Source organism: Falco cherrug, chromosome Z (assembly GCF_023634085.1).
Source record: "Falco cherrug isolate bFalChe1 chromosome Z, bFalChe1.pri, whole genome shotgun sequence".
In the NCBI taxonomy this organism is placed as follows: domain Eukaryota; kingdom Metazoa; phylum Chordata; class Aves; order Falconiformes; family Falconidae; genus Falco; species Falco cherrug.
Genome location: NC_073720.1, coordinates 39,505,199 through 39,521,304, shown reverse-complemented (window position 1 = coordinate 39,521,304; position 16,106 = coordinate 39,505,199). Strand labels below are relative to the sequence as shown.

The 16,106-nt window shown below is 37.4% G+C and overlaps 1 protein-coding gene across 1 annotated transcript in view; it reads left to right on the top strand.

Moving 5' to 3' along the window:
• The first annotated feature begins 3,552 nt into the window (after positions 1-3,552).
• The window catches only part of TMC1 (transmembrane channel like 1), a 67,931-nt gene continuing 55,377 nt past the window's right edge, over positions 3,553-16,106 (top strand). Inside the window, 4 exon segments of the mRNA XM_055699418.1 lie at positions 3,553-3,683; positions 12,008-12,077; positions 12,130-12,147; positions 12,255-12,611. Coding sequence (XP_055555393.1) covers positions 3,641-3,683; positions 12,008-12,077; positions 12,130-12,147; positions 12,255-12,611 — 488 coding nt within the window. The 5' untranslated portion in view covers positions 3,553-3,640.

Below are 16,106 nucleotides of genomic sequence, written 5' to 3'. Positions count from 1 at the left end.
GTGCCCCTCAGGCAGGTTTTGACCCTCATGCTGTCTTGGCCTCCTCCCGGTGCAGCCTCCTGCTGCTCCCAGACGTGATTGGCATAATCATGCACATAGCTGTGGAAAGATGTGGGATAATGTGGGTGGTAGGCACAGACTTACCAGTTAATGCTGTTCAGACTCATCTGACCCATTTGAATGCAGCAGGTTAGGGGAAGATTACATTACACAGGAAAAGGCATTTTCACTGGCACAGCTACAGTGCCATGACTTCAGCTTATTTCCATATCTACTACCAGAACTGTCTGATTTTTTCATGTACTTCAACAAGGCAGATTATGTATTTTATGTGCCTCACAACAAAACAGCATTTTAAAATCCCATCCTGAAAAGAGTCATCTTTAGCAGCAAAGTCTGACAGAAAATCATTATTGGCCTAAGTTTAGCGGTATGTCTAGAAAACAATGAAAAATGCACCTTGAAATGTGGAATAATCAACATTGTGGTAGAAAGGGTTTACAGCTGTTGTGCAGAAGTGGCAGGAAAGAAATTAGAGTGGTTATTTCTTTGTGAATAGGTTGTGGCACTGTAACTTAGACGCTGATTGCAAGTAAAATTGATGCTTGCAGAGTTACTGAGACACTGATATTTGTACCAAACATAGCTATGTCAACATTCTTTGATATCATCTTTATTTCCCTTGGATGGATTTATTTGGTTGGCAGATGGCTATCTAATGGGTTATCAGTTTAGTAGTGTGAGGAAGAGTATGTGGACCAATACTTTCAATTTCTCCTCTACTACAGGTTTTCCCACAAGTTACAGCTGTAGTAAAGGGCTAATTGTGTATTTCCATCCTCATCCTTTGTAAACCACCCATGCTTCAGTGCTTTGACTATATCGTACATGTCTCTGACAAGGAGATAAAGATTTGAACACAGAAACAAAAATGTGGCATGTTTGCTAACAACAGGAATTTTTGCAGTGTTCAACAGGCTCATTGAGGAATGATCCCAGTTCTCTGAAACTGTCTGCACTGAGGCTATTTTCATAATTCTTATATATTAAAAACACTCTGTGTTGTTCTGATTTTATTGCTATTAAATAGAGCTAGATTAAATTAAAAGCCGCTTTTTTTTTTTTTTTTTTGCAAGACTGGTGTGCTGTAAAGAGAATCTTGTGCAGATGAAAACTGTCCATGCTCTCTATGCAATCATTTATATTTGTGCTAGAGAAGCAGTAGGATGCTGTGAGGTTTAATTGGTACTGTTTGTCCCCAGTCTCTGCTTAGTATTTGGTCTCCAAGGATAAACAGAAATACAAGATGAAGCTCTGTGCTATGTTATCTCCAGTGGCAACCCTGTCTTCAAAGGTTTGCACCCTTTTTCTGCCTCCTGACCCTGGCTGCCCTTTCCCATATCATGTCACAATTTGACTCCCTTTTCTGTGCTAATTACAATTGTTTGTGGGACCGTGCTGTGGATTGGATCACTGCACCAAGCTGACTTAACAAAATGATTATTTTCTTTGATTAGTGATCCAGTTTACAAGGTAGACCCATGGACAGTTTTAGCAGTACATCAATGAGGGCAGCAAGTGGTGGAACTCATGGAGACGGTTAACTCCTGCAGCCACAAAAGTAGACCACAAACCAGCCTTGATCTGGCTTGTCTACACTAAAAAATTGCACAGTGGTAAAAGTATTTAACTAAATCTGATCACTGTATGAGTCAGGACACCTCAAGAAATAAGTAAAATGGGGTGTGCAATTCACCTATATCATAGCAAATGTTCACCGAGAGACCACATGTGTATATGACCGTAATTCTTTTATTTATCTAGCTTGTTTAATACTGCCTTTGCATCTTTGATATTAATGTAATGTCATTTTTGCTGGTAAGATTAATAAATCAGCCATCAGTGTATGTCCCTTTCCTTGTCATATATCCTTTCATGTTTTCCAATGTGGCTAATAAATGAAAGTGAGGTATCAGTAACTTAAGTTTCTGATGAAGACTTACATAGTTCCATCAAGGCAATGGTCCTGATTTGACTGCAACTGCAAAACATCTTGTTATAGTTCTTTCACTGCTTCTTTTTTCAAGTACAATAATCAGTAACTTGAACGCCATGCTCATCATTCCTCCCAAGATGTTATTCTTTCTGTTATTAAAGAAGCACAGAAGTCTACCAACTGAATTTTACTGAATTTTTAGAACATGATTATTCTTTTTCTGAATTCATAAAACCGTGGCATGGTCTAACTGGATTTTCAGAGAAGATTTGAATGTTTTCTTGCATTTCCTTTTTGCATTAGAAGTCTTTCCAAAGTATAAAAGCACAGGAGCTAGGATATTATATAATGACTAATATGAGAATGCAGTAAAGGAAGCAGTATTAGTTCTGAAAACATGGTTTATAGACAAAGATGTAGGACCTGAGTGTGTAGGCTTAATTTCTTTGGCAATATTTGAAACATAGGATGTTCTAACAGAAATAGGACTAAACACATGGATGTGTTTTGTCTGTAAACTGAATTTCAAGTCAGTCCAAACAACACCCACAAACATTTTCAGCATTCCCCCAATGCTAAAATTTGAAAATGGAAAGGTAAGATAGTGAGCATCACTGAATAAACTTCTAGATAAACTTCCTTCAGACATCTGAATGACAGCTCCAAAGAAAAACAAATAGCTTTCATAGTCATGTGAGTAAAGGATCCAGAAACCCCTCAGGAGCACCTGAGAATGTGGGGCATTCTGCAGATGCTTACCCATTTTTTCAAGCTGGGTCACACTAAAGAATTCCAGATGAGGAATACTGAGGAAACTATGAAGAAATTATTCATTTAAAAACAGATTAAGAAATGCATTTTATGTTGTTTTATTTGTAACATTGTTTTATTTGTAGTGTGTTGTTTCAAATCTTTTACTTCCAAGCCTGAACTCTCTTGTTAATTAAATTTTTGCTTTTTTTCACCATTAAGCTTGTCTAGTATTGTAGATACAAGGTGAATCAGGGTAAAGCTCGTAAATTTAGGATGCAATATCTGCATAAAGGCAGAAGCAGGGAGTCTTAATGGAACTGCAAGGAGATGCAAATATAAACCAGCAGATATATTGTCATTGGACTCCTTTTGCTAAGATATTTTAAATCAGTGTCTGACTGTTAAAGCTATTCGCGATTTAGATATTTCTGAGGTAAAAGCTGTCTTTCATGAGGAAAAAAAAATCCATGTAATGTCCTCCACACCCTGAAGTCTAGACCTGTATACAGCATCAGAGTGTGTCTGTGTGGACAATGTGCAACATCCTTGCTCAGTAAGGCACTTCAGCATTTAAACGTTAGTGTTAGTCGCAAGAAAGTACATTGCAGGAGAGTTTTTCTCTTTTCACTAATAATAATAAAGAAGGTGAACAATTTCTTCCATTCTTTTGACCTTAGCATGCCAACCCTAAATAGTAAACTAAACAGTCATGAAAGATTAATCACTTAGGAAATTAGTATCTTCTTATATTTCAGTCAGTGAAACTTCATCAGTGCCATCTGTTCAGTGACGGACAGGACAATGTTGATGTGGTGCACTTCGTCTTGAACCACTCAGCCTTCAGACGATCTGTTGTATAGGTGGTAGCTGGAGCAGCCCTGTGAAATAGTCATGATGCCTAAACGTGAAGACCCAACCACCACTGAAGGAAATGGTAATTACAGCTGTAACTATGTGTCCTAGACACATACTCATTTTCTGTATGTAGGTCAACAGTGTGCAAGTTTTGTTTTCCTCTTGTTCTCTCTAATACAAAATCTGCTTTGTTGCAATTCATTATCTTTTGTTCAGAAGTGTATTTTACATGGCTTTTGAAAGCATCTTTGATGTGTAAGTTGGCTAGTTGTAGCATGTCAGTGTGGCTTTCTACTGGTTAGTAAATCAAGAGTGCCACCACCACCGTGTTACTAGTCTTACATTTATATATCACTTACAGGAAAAATGAATAAAATGAGTGTTTTGTGGCTTCTGTAAGCTACAGAAAGGCAATGCCTCCTTTTTATATTGCTTTCAGGACCTGATACGAAGTGGCAAACATTCTTCATAGTAAGATCAGCAATATTTCCGTAGTGATACTGCACTGTTCTGGATGTAAGAAATGTTTTTGTAGGATGATAATGCCTAATAACTTATTCTGGCAAAGTGCAGGGCAACTCTTTGATATAGGAAGTACTTTCAGTCCTCTTGAGCAATACTGCTCTTCTCAAAATGTGTATCTTTTTCATATGGAACAGGTATGACATTTCTTATCTTCAGCATGGAAAGAAATTGCCAGGGACCTTATTCAAGACTGGTTTCTGAATGAGTTCATTAGGCCTTGCTAAATACCAGGGCTGGTACGACTAAACAGTGCTTTCTATATTTTTAATCCACACTTGTAACATGCAAAATGGGTTCCACTTCCATAGAAAACATCAGGAGGGACTGCCCAGCATTTTGGCAGAATATGATGTACTTCCATTTTAAAAGTTCATCCTACTTTCTTTCCTTTTGTTGTTTGAGCACCTTCATTGTCTTTCTCCACCCAGTTTTTTCTACAAATCCCTTTAGTGACCAATTGAATTTTCAAGCGATGCATCCTAATGGTGCTCATTTTAACATGAAGGAAGCACAGAATCTAATGTTGCATAGGCACAATACTTACCAGCTTCAGCAAAATTTGTATCTGAATAAGAAAAAACCCAAGCATGACTACAGAAGATACACATTTTTATAAGCATTCCTAATGAACACATTCTTAGAATGTCAAGGTGCTAAGTTTACCTTAAACATCTGTCTTCTACTTGCAGATACCTGAATGAATTGACTTCTAATAATAAGTGACCTTATTATTCATTAAAAGTACAGAGGTTAGCATTCCTGGGGTGGACAACAACGACACATCTTTTAACTGGAGAAGGCTGAGATCTTTAGGGTGCAGAATCATGATCACTTTTTGACACATTTTGCATGAAAATTTATCCTGTGCATAGTCTATAATAAAATCTAACTACCTTAATGACAGCTATGAGTGTATTTGGAGATGAAAGAGTGTGAAGGAATTCAAGACTCCATCTTGATTTAAGAAGACTTAAAAATCTGGAGCTCCATTATAAATAACTATGAGACACTCCCAGAATGTGGTTCTTAGTCCATTTTTGGCTTAAAATGTTCCAAAGGTTGCAGCTGGTCAGAGCAGAGCTCAGTCTCTAATCTAGTTGTAATTTCTTTACAGGATGTTTTGCTTCATTTTTGCTGACAGTCCTGAGGAATGTTCTTGCAAAGAATGGACCACCTCAACAGTTACAAAAATGCAGTCTAGGGCCATACATTTTTGCTTTTTGACTTATTTAGCTCTAGTGAAGCCCTGCTTTGGCCATTCTTCTTGTTTCATAGTATGTCTTTTGCAAAATCTGTGATAGGAGGAGGTGTATGATTCATTACGCTAAGTTCATGAATGTGAACACGCTGTTCTAGGCTTCTCATACGGGAAAAGAAGACTTAGGGCAAAAATGTTCAGAGTGGATGTTTGAAAGAGGTCAGACTGAAAATGCCTATTATCCTCTCAAAATAGTAAAAAGGATATGTGGTGAGCTGGTCAGCTGTAGGTATCAACTGTAAAAGAACTGTTTTTTCACCAAGTAGTCAAAACTACAATTGACTTCAGATCCTCTAAGAATGCTACATGTAACTTGAACATAAACTGTTTTCTCCATATGAACATGTGTTCTTGCCATGTTAGCAGTACTATGAATGAATGACAATAAGCTAAGTAGATCACATTTCAGAACCTGAAAAAGTCAGATTGATATGATTTACTGCAGTCTCACACTCCTCAGAACGCATTAGGTACTTAATATTCTTATCCCAATTCTTGCAGTAAAGAATGCAATAAAAATGAAAAATTGCCCATCATCAAGCCACCTGTGTGATGAAGACACAACTGAAATGTGGCTTCTCTGTGTTGTTTTATTACATTTACCAATGGGTCCTGCAAGCTTGTCAGTGTCTAGTCTTGGGTGGGAAAAAGCACTACATGGTTAGGTCTTTGTCTGGCATACGTAGGGAAATGCGGGTTTATCCAGAGAGGTGGAGTAAGACACAGTGACCTGGAAATTCTTATCCATGCTTTCCTGAAGGGGGTGAAATACTGAGGTGTTTCTCACTGTATTTTTTCCTCCTCTACCTTCCGTAGCTTTTATAATAGCACAATCAGGTTTAGCCTAAAATTCTTGCACTAAAATCATGCAATAAACTTACTTATCCCTGAAGGGGAACTTTGCCTAAGAGAAGTCCTGACCCACAGACAGAGAGACAACACTCAAGCCTCATGGTGTGTAAGTGCAGCCTGGAAGGAGATGGGAAAGAGGAGAGTGTAATCAGATGATCTTATGCCCAAATCTATTACCCAATGCCAGCAGCCCCAGTGCCAACTTGATCTATGTGAGCTCAGTCTCTGTCATTTTAGTAGAACATTTGTAATTTTTCCTTACCAGTGGAAAAAAATGAGCAATTTACGGATGTAAATTGAATGGATTCCATTTGTTGCCTTTGATCCCCATCTGTAATTTTCAAATGGTGACTGGGCTACAGTTAGCTGTGCAAATTCTCTTTAGTGGCATCTACAAAGAGGAAAAGCTTATTGCTCCTCAGGCAATTTATGGAAACTCTTGATTGTAGAATTCTGCAGGCCACAGTGTATACATTAAGGCTAACAAGTCTTCCAAGACACTAGTGGATTTATGACATTGTAGTATAAACATTCTGCCTACTTTAGTATTTACAAACTTGCCAATTCAGATGCAGGAAAAAAAGCACTGTATTTGTTAGCATCAGTGTAACTGAATAGGAATTATTATTTTACTTCATAAATTCATATCTATTGCTGAACAGGATTTTTTTTGGGTTGTGATTTTTATTTTGATCTATTGGAATAAAAAGTTGCAACACTAACTGGGAAAAACTTAGAAGAAAAATCAAGCGTGGTCTCAAATATTAGGTGTTCTGGTTGTTCTGTAAATGTAATTTTTATTTGTAATTTCTGTGTTCCAGGTCCCTTTCTGTGCCCAAGGTGGGCCAAGCTGTTTTTCCCAATGCTTGGAAATACACTAAGAGGATGGGGTCTGTAGTGTTAAGGTCTCAAATCTTGGATATTGAAGTCTGCACCAATTCACTCTTGCCATAGACTTTCTGTGAGATCTTGTTGTATTATTTTTGGTGTGTTTCACAGCTGTTACTTCTAGTGAAATTCATCTTCACAGAAGTGTGTAGGACACTTATATTTACTTGACCTGAAGGAATGATATGGAATATTATAGAAATTTTCCCATTATTTTGGACTAGTACTTCATGCATATTTGTTGTCTAATATGATCTTGCATTGCTGACATTTCTACATGTTGGGCATCCAGTTTATTAGCTATCTAGTTTGATGTCTTTCCAGCACTGGAAAAAATCCAGCACAATCCATTCCAGAGGAAGACACAATAATTGCTTGCAAGGCTCTATCTGAAAATGAACTGTTTCGTTGGCTTGACAATTAAGTAGAAATTTATTTTATGACATATACAAAAAGCCTGATAGCATTTTTTGAATTACAGATTACTTTATGTACCACTGAATTTTTTTTTTTTATGGCACCAGCACGTAGAATTGCTCAACAGCAAATCTGTTTTACAGCAACTAACTATTTTACTTAACAGTAATGTGAGTGGTAGTATTCGTATTTTATGGAGTGGTTCCAAGAACAATTATCTCTCTCACAGTGAAAAATCAGGGAAACTATGGCAGTGTAAAACAAGTCTAAAAAAGAATCCAAAATCTGAAATCTGAGTAGTACCGTCTGAAAAATATTGTACAAACAACTTGGAAAAATGAGGTAAAGAATGCAATAGCCTCCACAATCTGCTAAATGGCCACCTCATATAGCAAAGACTCCTATAGTTTTAAACATTTTTTCCTGTCCTTAATTTCCTCATCAGCCAACATGTCACAGCTCTCTCCTGAGCTGTCTGATGCTCTGTTTTCACTGCGGCCTGTGACCTTCAGGTTAGTCTGAGCACAAATTCGGGATGCCCTCCTTTAGTCTTGTTGGCTCATTTGTGGCTATAGTCTAAAACATAAATAAGACTTCAGGTAAAATGATAGCTTACTCAGATTACACTTTCCCTGTCCTTAGTCTAGAAAGATAAGAAAGTTTCCCTTAAACTACTGTGGAAAAAAAAAATCAGAAAGTGATTGGGTTTCCTGGAGCATAAGGAATTATGGACTATAGCTCCAAATACACTTAATGATATATGTATCATTATGGCATGTTATGTGTCCTGGAAAACGTGATAACTGAGCAATAGTTTTCTGTGGGTCACAGAAACTCAAATTAGCTGACTCAAAGCCTAATAACCTGGCATTAGCCCTATGAATATTTATACAGTGAAGAAATGAGGTCCTATCAACCCTTTTGTGGAACAACGAGTAATTCCAGACAGTGCTTTAGTGAGACTTAGTTGATTTTAGTGGAGGATTCACTGAACTTTTGATAAGCGGGTTCACATGAAGATCTGTTTAAAAAAGCAGAATACATGTATATCAACTTAAAAGGATCCCACATAGTGATGATTTTGTTCCTGCATCAGAAAGTATACATTTTTATTTTAACAAACCATAGCACCAGAAATGCTTTTCAGTTTTCCTATAGGATGATAATACAGTGCCTGGGGAATGCACTGTACTGTTTCTCTATTGTGGTTTATAGAAAAGCATTTAAATTTAATGCTAAACTGCATTTAGATTTAGTGTCACTGTGAAATGTAATCTGTGTATCGTTGAAATGATTCTCCAATTATTCAGTTAGACATAGTTCAGTTAGGGTTGGCCACAAGCCCCTAGAATTGTGAGTTATGAGCTACCTAGCCTCTTGCTTTCCTCTTGAGAAATACTACAGCGTTAATGACCTGAAATGGCTTTCTAATAATAATAATGATAATAATAATGTTAAGCATAGTAATGCTTATTTATCTCTCTTATTGCTCAAATATCCAGTGTGGTATGGCTGCATAGCTTACATGAATGTGTGTATCACTGTTCAGGACAGATTTCAGGGGTGGTAAAGCTCCTTCATTGCCCCTCCTTAGTATTTTGTTCCTTCAAAACAGCACCAACTGCTATCACAGCTGACCCAAGTCAATAACTTTTAGCTCTACTCTGATCTTCAGCTTTTATCCTAGTGACACAGCTTATGACATGGAGTGGAAACTGGAGGATTGGAGAGCCCTCCATGGCTTCCAGCTTCTTTTAAAAATAAATTCTAGTACAATGCTCTCTGTATCATATCCCAAGACCTGGAAGAGATCTCTTATTCTGTGGATACAGCAGAATGAGAAGGACAAAACTCTGATTCCTATCAACACATTTCATCTCTAAACGAGCATTGGGCTGTCAGGGCAGGAATGTTCTGAAGTTCAGTCTGGAGATATAATTTTAAATTTTTGCAGAATTAACTTTTGAATCTGCACTTGTTCTTGTTAGGTATGTCTGTAGTACCCATTACTCAACTAGATCTGCATGATTCCATGTGATCACTGGTCACATTTTCTGGGTTTGTTTTGTGGCAATATATGCTTTTGTTTGATTTTATGCTTTTTATTCATTTCTTTAAAAAACTTAATCTTTATCACTCATATGCCTTAGCATTTACTTGCAAAAGAGACATAAACACAGGAGTCACTATTCAGATACACTCATCTCTAGTAGTGTTCTCAGTACTTTCTTCAAGGAGCCTGAAATCTATCAATTATTTTAACACTGTATTTTACCTGAAACGTTGGATTTGGACAAGTTCATTTGTTACCCTTATGCTATTAGAATTAATTAAACCCCAACAGCTAGCTTCTGTCCTTCTGAAGTCTCAGTGTTGCATAATCCATTGTCAGTTTCACTGTTATGCCTATATGATGTCAACTTGATCAGAATATACTTTTACTGCTAATGCATGTTTCAGTATATGTAATAAACCTCTAGCTGTTTGCATGTTGCATGGGCTTATCAGGAATGCAGTGAGACCAATCTTGTACCATTAAGGTGTTTCCCTGGGAATTTCTGTTTGTCTGGAGGAGATCAGCAAAAGCATTAGCTGCAATAGAAGACTGTGCCCTATTGTCACATGCGAAGTATCTCTTTAGAAGTGTCTGTCTTCATCTTTGCAAGCTTTCAATAGCAATGTAATGATCTTTGTCAAATAGAGATCCTGTTACTGTCAGCAGCAGAAGGCATACGTCCAGACAGAACAAAGGAGTGCTTATTTTCACATTCCACTGATGATATTGAATGATAATATTTTTGCACAGTGTTAAAAAATTATTGTGCAGATGCTGTGGAAATGATAGAAAATGTACTTACAATGAAATGTTTTGTGGAAGGAACTTATACTCCCTACATATATCCGGGGTTTAAAATGCCTGTCAAATTCTGGGTAATATCCCTTTGCCCATTATGGCACACAGTGAAACAAGATCCTAGATTCCTACTTGTTTGCAGCTTTACATATTTTACTGCTTCTATTTGATATTAGGTAAAGCCAAGAAGTTCTGCCTGATTAGCTACAGCAGTCCATAGATAATCAATTTGTGTATAAACTTTCAATGAATCACTAGTGGCTTAATTAAATTTATAAAAGGAACTAGGGAACTAGGGAATGGATGGAGAAAGACAGAATATAAAGAAAAATTCAGAAGTATTACAGATGAGTTAAGAAGGAAGATAACTGTAGTTTGTCCTTGCCTGAAAAATGTAACTATAGGAATCATGACATGTCACCTGTCCTGTCTGTACAGAGGGGAAAGAGACAACTTACATCTGGAACATACGTGTTATATAGGAGTGGAATGGCAGCTGCCTATTTCTATCATGGTAATATTTCTTAGTGTTCTTATTAATCTCCTACTACCATGTATTTCTATATATTCCACTGACATGTCTCAAGTGCTGTCTCATAGGTGCAAACCTAAAGATACCTCAAGAGAACCTCTTAGCTTCTGGCTTCTCAGGTATTAGCTGGGTTGCTTCTGAAGAAACACTGCTGGTGAATACCACTAGCAGTTTCATGAGTGACCCATTAACTAATATATTCATATCATATATTTTCAGAGTATAATAATTGTTATGATGGATATAATGCATATGAAAGAGAGTATCGTTTTTCTTTCTTCTCTCTATATATACGATCCCAGTTTCAGAGTATACCAGGCAAATGAATTGGATACTTTCCTGGTTATCGATGGGTAGCAGAGACAGCATCTCTTATTGAACTTATGAAGACTGAAAAGATTTAAGCAAGAGACCCACCACAAAACAATGATGTTTCTGAGCAGAATTATTATTTGCTTCTGCAAATAGGCTTTCTTTCTACAGTCTCCAGTGTTTTTATCATTTCCTGAGTGGGAGAAGAGGGCTGTGGTGCAGCATATGAGCGAGCTGGATCAACTTTTGTGACTGTGCTTATAGAGATTTGGTTGTTGGAACTGAGAGTAAGTCTCCTCTTTCTTCTGGGGCTGTGCTCTTCAGCCATGCTGAAGCTATAAAGCTTCACATCCTTCAGTCAGTCAAATCAGAAAATTTTTTTTTGCATTTTCTTTAATCTCAGCCAGTGCTTATCTTTCATATGTTTAATAGAATCTCTGAGAATTAGCTGAGAATCATTTTAATCTTCCTTGTTCTTTACCCAAAATGTAGGATATTATTATCATGTTTTGAGGGTCCTCATGTCCTACATGTTTCTTCCATGAGAGTGAGTTCTTCATGTCATCACTTTAGGGCCTATTTGAGTGTTGAAAGGCAGTCTATTTTTCTGGCTTCGTCTTATTTGTTGAAAACTATTAGCCATGTTCCAAAAAGCTGGGTTTGTGAAATGGTGTAAGGGAGTACAATGCAATAATTGCCAAGAATTCCTTGAAGCCACCTTAAATCCACATTTCACATGCACTGACCTTTGCTTTCACTCCACAGATGGCAGTGATGTTGACAATGAAGAAAGCAGTGCAGTTGAGGATGAAGAAAATATTAAACGAACAGGTCAGTAATGTGGATTACTTTGAGGACACACTCAGATTTTTCTGATTATCTGTAAGAATGAAGGAGAGGGAAAGGTCTCCCTACAACATATTGCCTTCTCTCATGTGGTGGTTGTTTGTTTTGTTTGTTTGTTTTTTTTTTTTTTTTTTTTTCCCACCACATATACCACAGGGGGGAAAAGAGCAACATCAAGAACAAGAAGGGGACATGCCAGAGGCAGAGCCAGGCGTGGTGGTGAGGAGAATGAGGATGATGAAGATGAAACAGGGAGAGCTGGGCATCGTAGGCACAGAAATCGTAGAGGACGGGGACGAGGAGCTGGAAATGAGGGCAGTGATTTTGATGTGGACCCTATGAAAACCAGGAAGAACAAGACAAATCAGAAATCCAAGGAAGATGGTGAAGAAGTAGAAGATGAAAAAGGAGGTAAAAGTGGGAAAGGCAAAAATGAGAAGAAACAGGACAAAAAGACTGATAAGAAAGGGAAAAAAGAGAAAGCCAACAAGAAGAAAAAAGACAAAAAGAAATCAGGATCTGGGTAATTCAGTAATTTTCTTATTTTTCAATACAACCCCAAATATCTTTTATAAAACCTGCTTTCATTTATGGCTGTGAAATACCAAGAGCCAGTATGACTCCTTTACTAACTTACAGCCTGGTTAGAACTGGACAGATTTTTATTGTTTCTGCAATGAGGACATGCTGGCTCAGTGAAATGGAAACTTTCCACAAAGCCTCAGTGGAACTAAGTCAGGGGTTTGTTTGCAGTTCCAGGGTGGGACCTCAGGAAATGACCAGCCAGACCCTTCTAGGATTGCTGATACCCTGAGGATTGGGTCAAATCTGGTCAGGCAGAATGGGAACTCTAGCCAGGGTCACCCTTATTGTGGTTAAATGCACTAAGTTTATTAAGTTTATGAGCCACTCTCTGGAGAAAGGGAGTGAAAGTGGCAGGGGAGGGGAGAAAGTGGCAAAGAGGTGACAATAGGTGGGAACTCTCCTGCTCTTTCCCCAAAACTACACTCCCCCAAATCCCAAGCTAACTGTCCAAAGGTCTAGTTTTATTTCCAGTGCTGCAGAACTAAAATCTTTACACTTTTCCCAAGATCAAGTTCTTGTTTCCCAGGCAGGTTTCAGCCAGCTTTTTTGTAAAAGATCAGCACTAAAAATTTCAAGAGCCCAGAATCAACGTCTGAGATGGGATCTTCCAGCCTGTCTCCTACTGATTCCCTCTGAAATATTGCCATTGACTTTTCCACAGCATTTAATGTAACCTGGCTTTGGATGACCCCACTAACATGGAGCACTTCAGAAAATTATTTTGTATTTTTCTGCTATCCTGGCAATCTTTTCCTGTCCCTTCTCATGCTATTGACAAGAAACAACCCCTGGGAATGGTGTATAGTAGAGCAAATGGAGCTAGGCATGCTTGTATCAGTGGAGGGAGACAGAGATTCCCCTTCCTCCATTCAGCGCTTGCTACAGCTATTTGTGTTCCAGAAGGCATCACTGGAGAACACAGTTGGAGTCAAAAGGAAGAAAAAAACACAGTGAGACATGCTGTTGCATGCTGTCTGTCTATGATCTCATTTCAATGTACTTCTTCATTCCCCTTCCCTACAAGAATGCCTAAAATCTTTCTTTGTCCTGGCTTTTCGCTGTGGTGCCAATGATATCCCTCTGCAATTTCCTGTGCTCATAATAACAACAGTCCTGAATGTGTCAAACCATGTTCCTTTGCTTATTGTTGTCTTCCAACATAAACATTTACTAAGTGTTAATTAAAAAAACCTACCCAGTGAAAATATAACATTGAATAAGGGCACAGTGTTTTTTATTGTCTTCCAAAGTTCTTAACATTAAAATACATATGTTTAAATTAAATAATTAGAGATTGGTACCTGGAGCAAGCCTTTATTTTTGAAGCAGTAAGCATACATAACATTTGAGGAAAACCAGGATGTTCGGGAAGATACCTCAAGAACATTATATTTTCAGACTTTTAGGGGACCAGCTATAAGATTGCAGAATAATAAATGTAAGAATATTTTAAAAGCTTTTTTAAAAAAAAAAACCCAAGTAATCTCAGATCAAAGGAAAATAGGCTGGTGATCAGTTCAGCTGTGATTCAGATAAAGGATTTGCAGACCTTCAGGACAGAAGAGAAGGGTGACAGCATAGAAATATAGCCTGTCTAGCAAGTCCATGAGGACTTATCACAACAAATGATACATACTGTTTAAATGTACATCTTGCTGATGTAGTGTTTCAATTGCCAAGACATTTCAGCATGAAAAAGCATGACAAGAGTGAAACAAGAAGCTGAGAAAGAAAGAAAGAAACAAACAAAAAAGCCAAAACAAAAAGAAAGAAAAATTAATTGCGATGTTATTCCACGGGGAGGTAATACTGTATTTGCTGCTGTCATGGATTTTGGTAGGCCCTAGAAACATTACCCTTTTTAGCTAGGGCACAGTACAAGTCAGTAGAATCTGTTATTATCCTCTTCCTCCCTGCTACTTTTCATCTAAATCAGGAAAACCTCTTTAGCCCTTATTATTCTACATAAAGGACATAAAGGAATCCTAGATGAACTCTGTGTTAATTTTTTTTATTTTTTAACCTGATTATTTTGATCTCTACTAATCTGTAGTAGTAAATTTCACAGGGTAATTCCGTTGTGAAAGATGTTATTTCTGGGTGAGTTTTAAATCTTCTGCTCTTAGATGGTATTAGTTTTTGATGTGGGTGACTGTTACCTGTTAATGAGGAGGGGGGGGCCTGCTCTACACTTTTCATAATCATTGTCCCAAAAATATTAATGATAAAATGCTTCTTATAGTCTCACTGCGAAGATCTTTGATATTCTGAGGTTGAAATGCTATTTTATTCTTTACTGGCTTGTCTAATTGTAATTGATTGGTCTTAGATAGAAACTGTATGCAGTCACTTGATCTAAATCCTCAGAGAAGGAATATTCTATTCTGCCTAGCCTGTGTAGTTTCTGTTTTTACTGTATAGCTCTATATGTGAGCAAATAAACTGATTTTTTTTTAGGTTTACTAAAGAGTATAAAGCTTATGCTGAAATCCAAATGTACATGCAAGATTAAACCAGTACAATCACTGCATCTTTTTTCTAGCGGGAATATTGCTGAAGAACACTAATTGCCAGGGGATGTTATGGGGATTATCAGTACACAATAGAATTTTCATGAAAAACTAGGAAGATATGTAGTGAAATTTATTCACTTGTCACTCTAGACTCTTAAAGTTCTACCAGTCTTTTCCCTGAAACATCCAGGCTCCAAGAAATCATTTTCATCTTTATTTTTACCTCTATGAAATGGCTTTTACAGAAATAATGAAAGAAGTAGATTACATCCATAAAGAGGAGATGAAACTAAACCCAAAACACAGATGCACAATATGGGTGTAAAACCAAAACACAGATGAACAGTATGAGCAAGTTCATTATGTGTGTGATTTAAGGAAGTGCCATTGTTTTCAAGAGCTCTACTGACTTAGGAAAAGATGCATTGTGTCCATTGAATTGGAGCCAAGGAAGATGGGAGCTTGATGTGAAAATACTTAGGGATGCTTTATGCTCTGTGTTAGCCTAAAGGTCACAGTGAACTCTTCTGGCCTTTAAATGTATGAATCACAATCTTTCATGAAAGGCTAAGACTTTTGGTTGCAGAAGACAGAATTCTGATTTCCTGGCTTGAATCTCATAGTGTTCAACTACTCCACTAATGGAAAATCTGTTGTAACTGCTTAAAGTTTGACCGCATAGTGTAAATACTCTTGAAAACAATGATTTCCCAAAGATGCTTTTGGAATTTTTATTATTTTTGTTGTTCCAAAAGAAAGTGAAAAATGGATGTGTTTGCAAAGGCAAATAAAGCAGTAATGGGCAACAGGCACAATAACCAATATTATCCCTATTTTACCTCTTGTGTTCTGCTCAGTTTCCAAAGCAGCTCGCTGTGTTAGCACCTGCCACTCATATTTCCCACCACTCTCACTGTAGT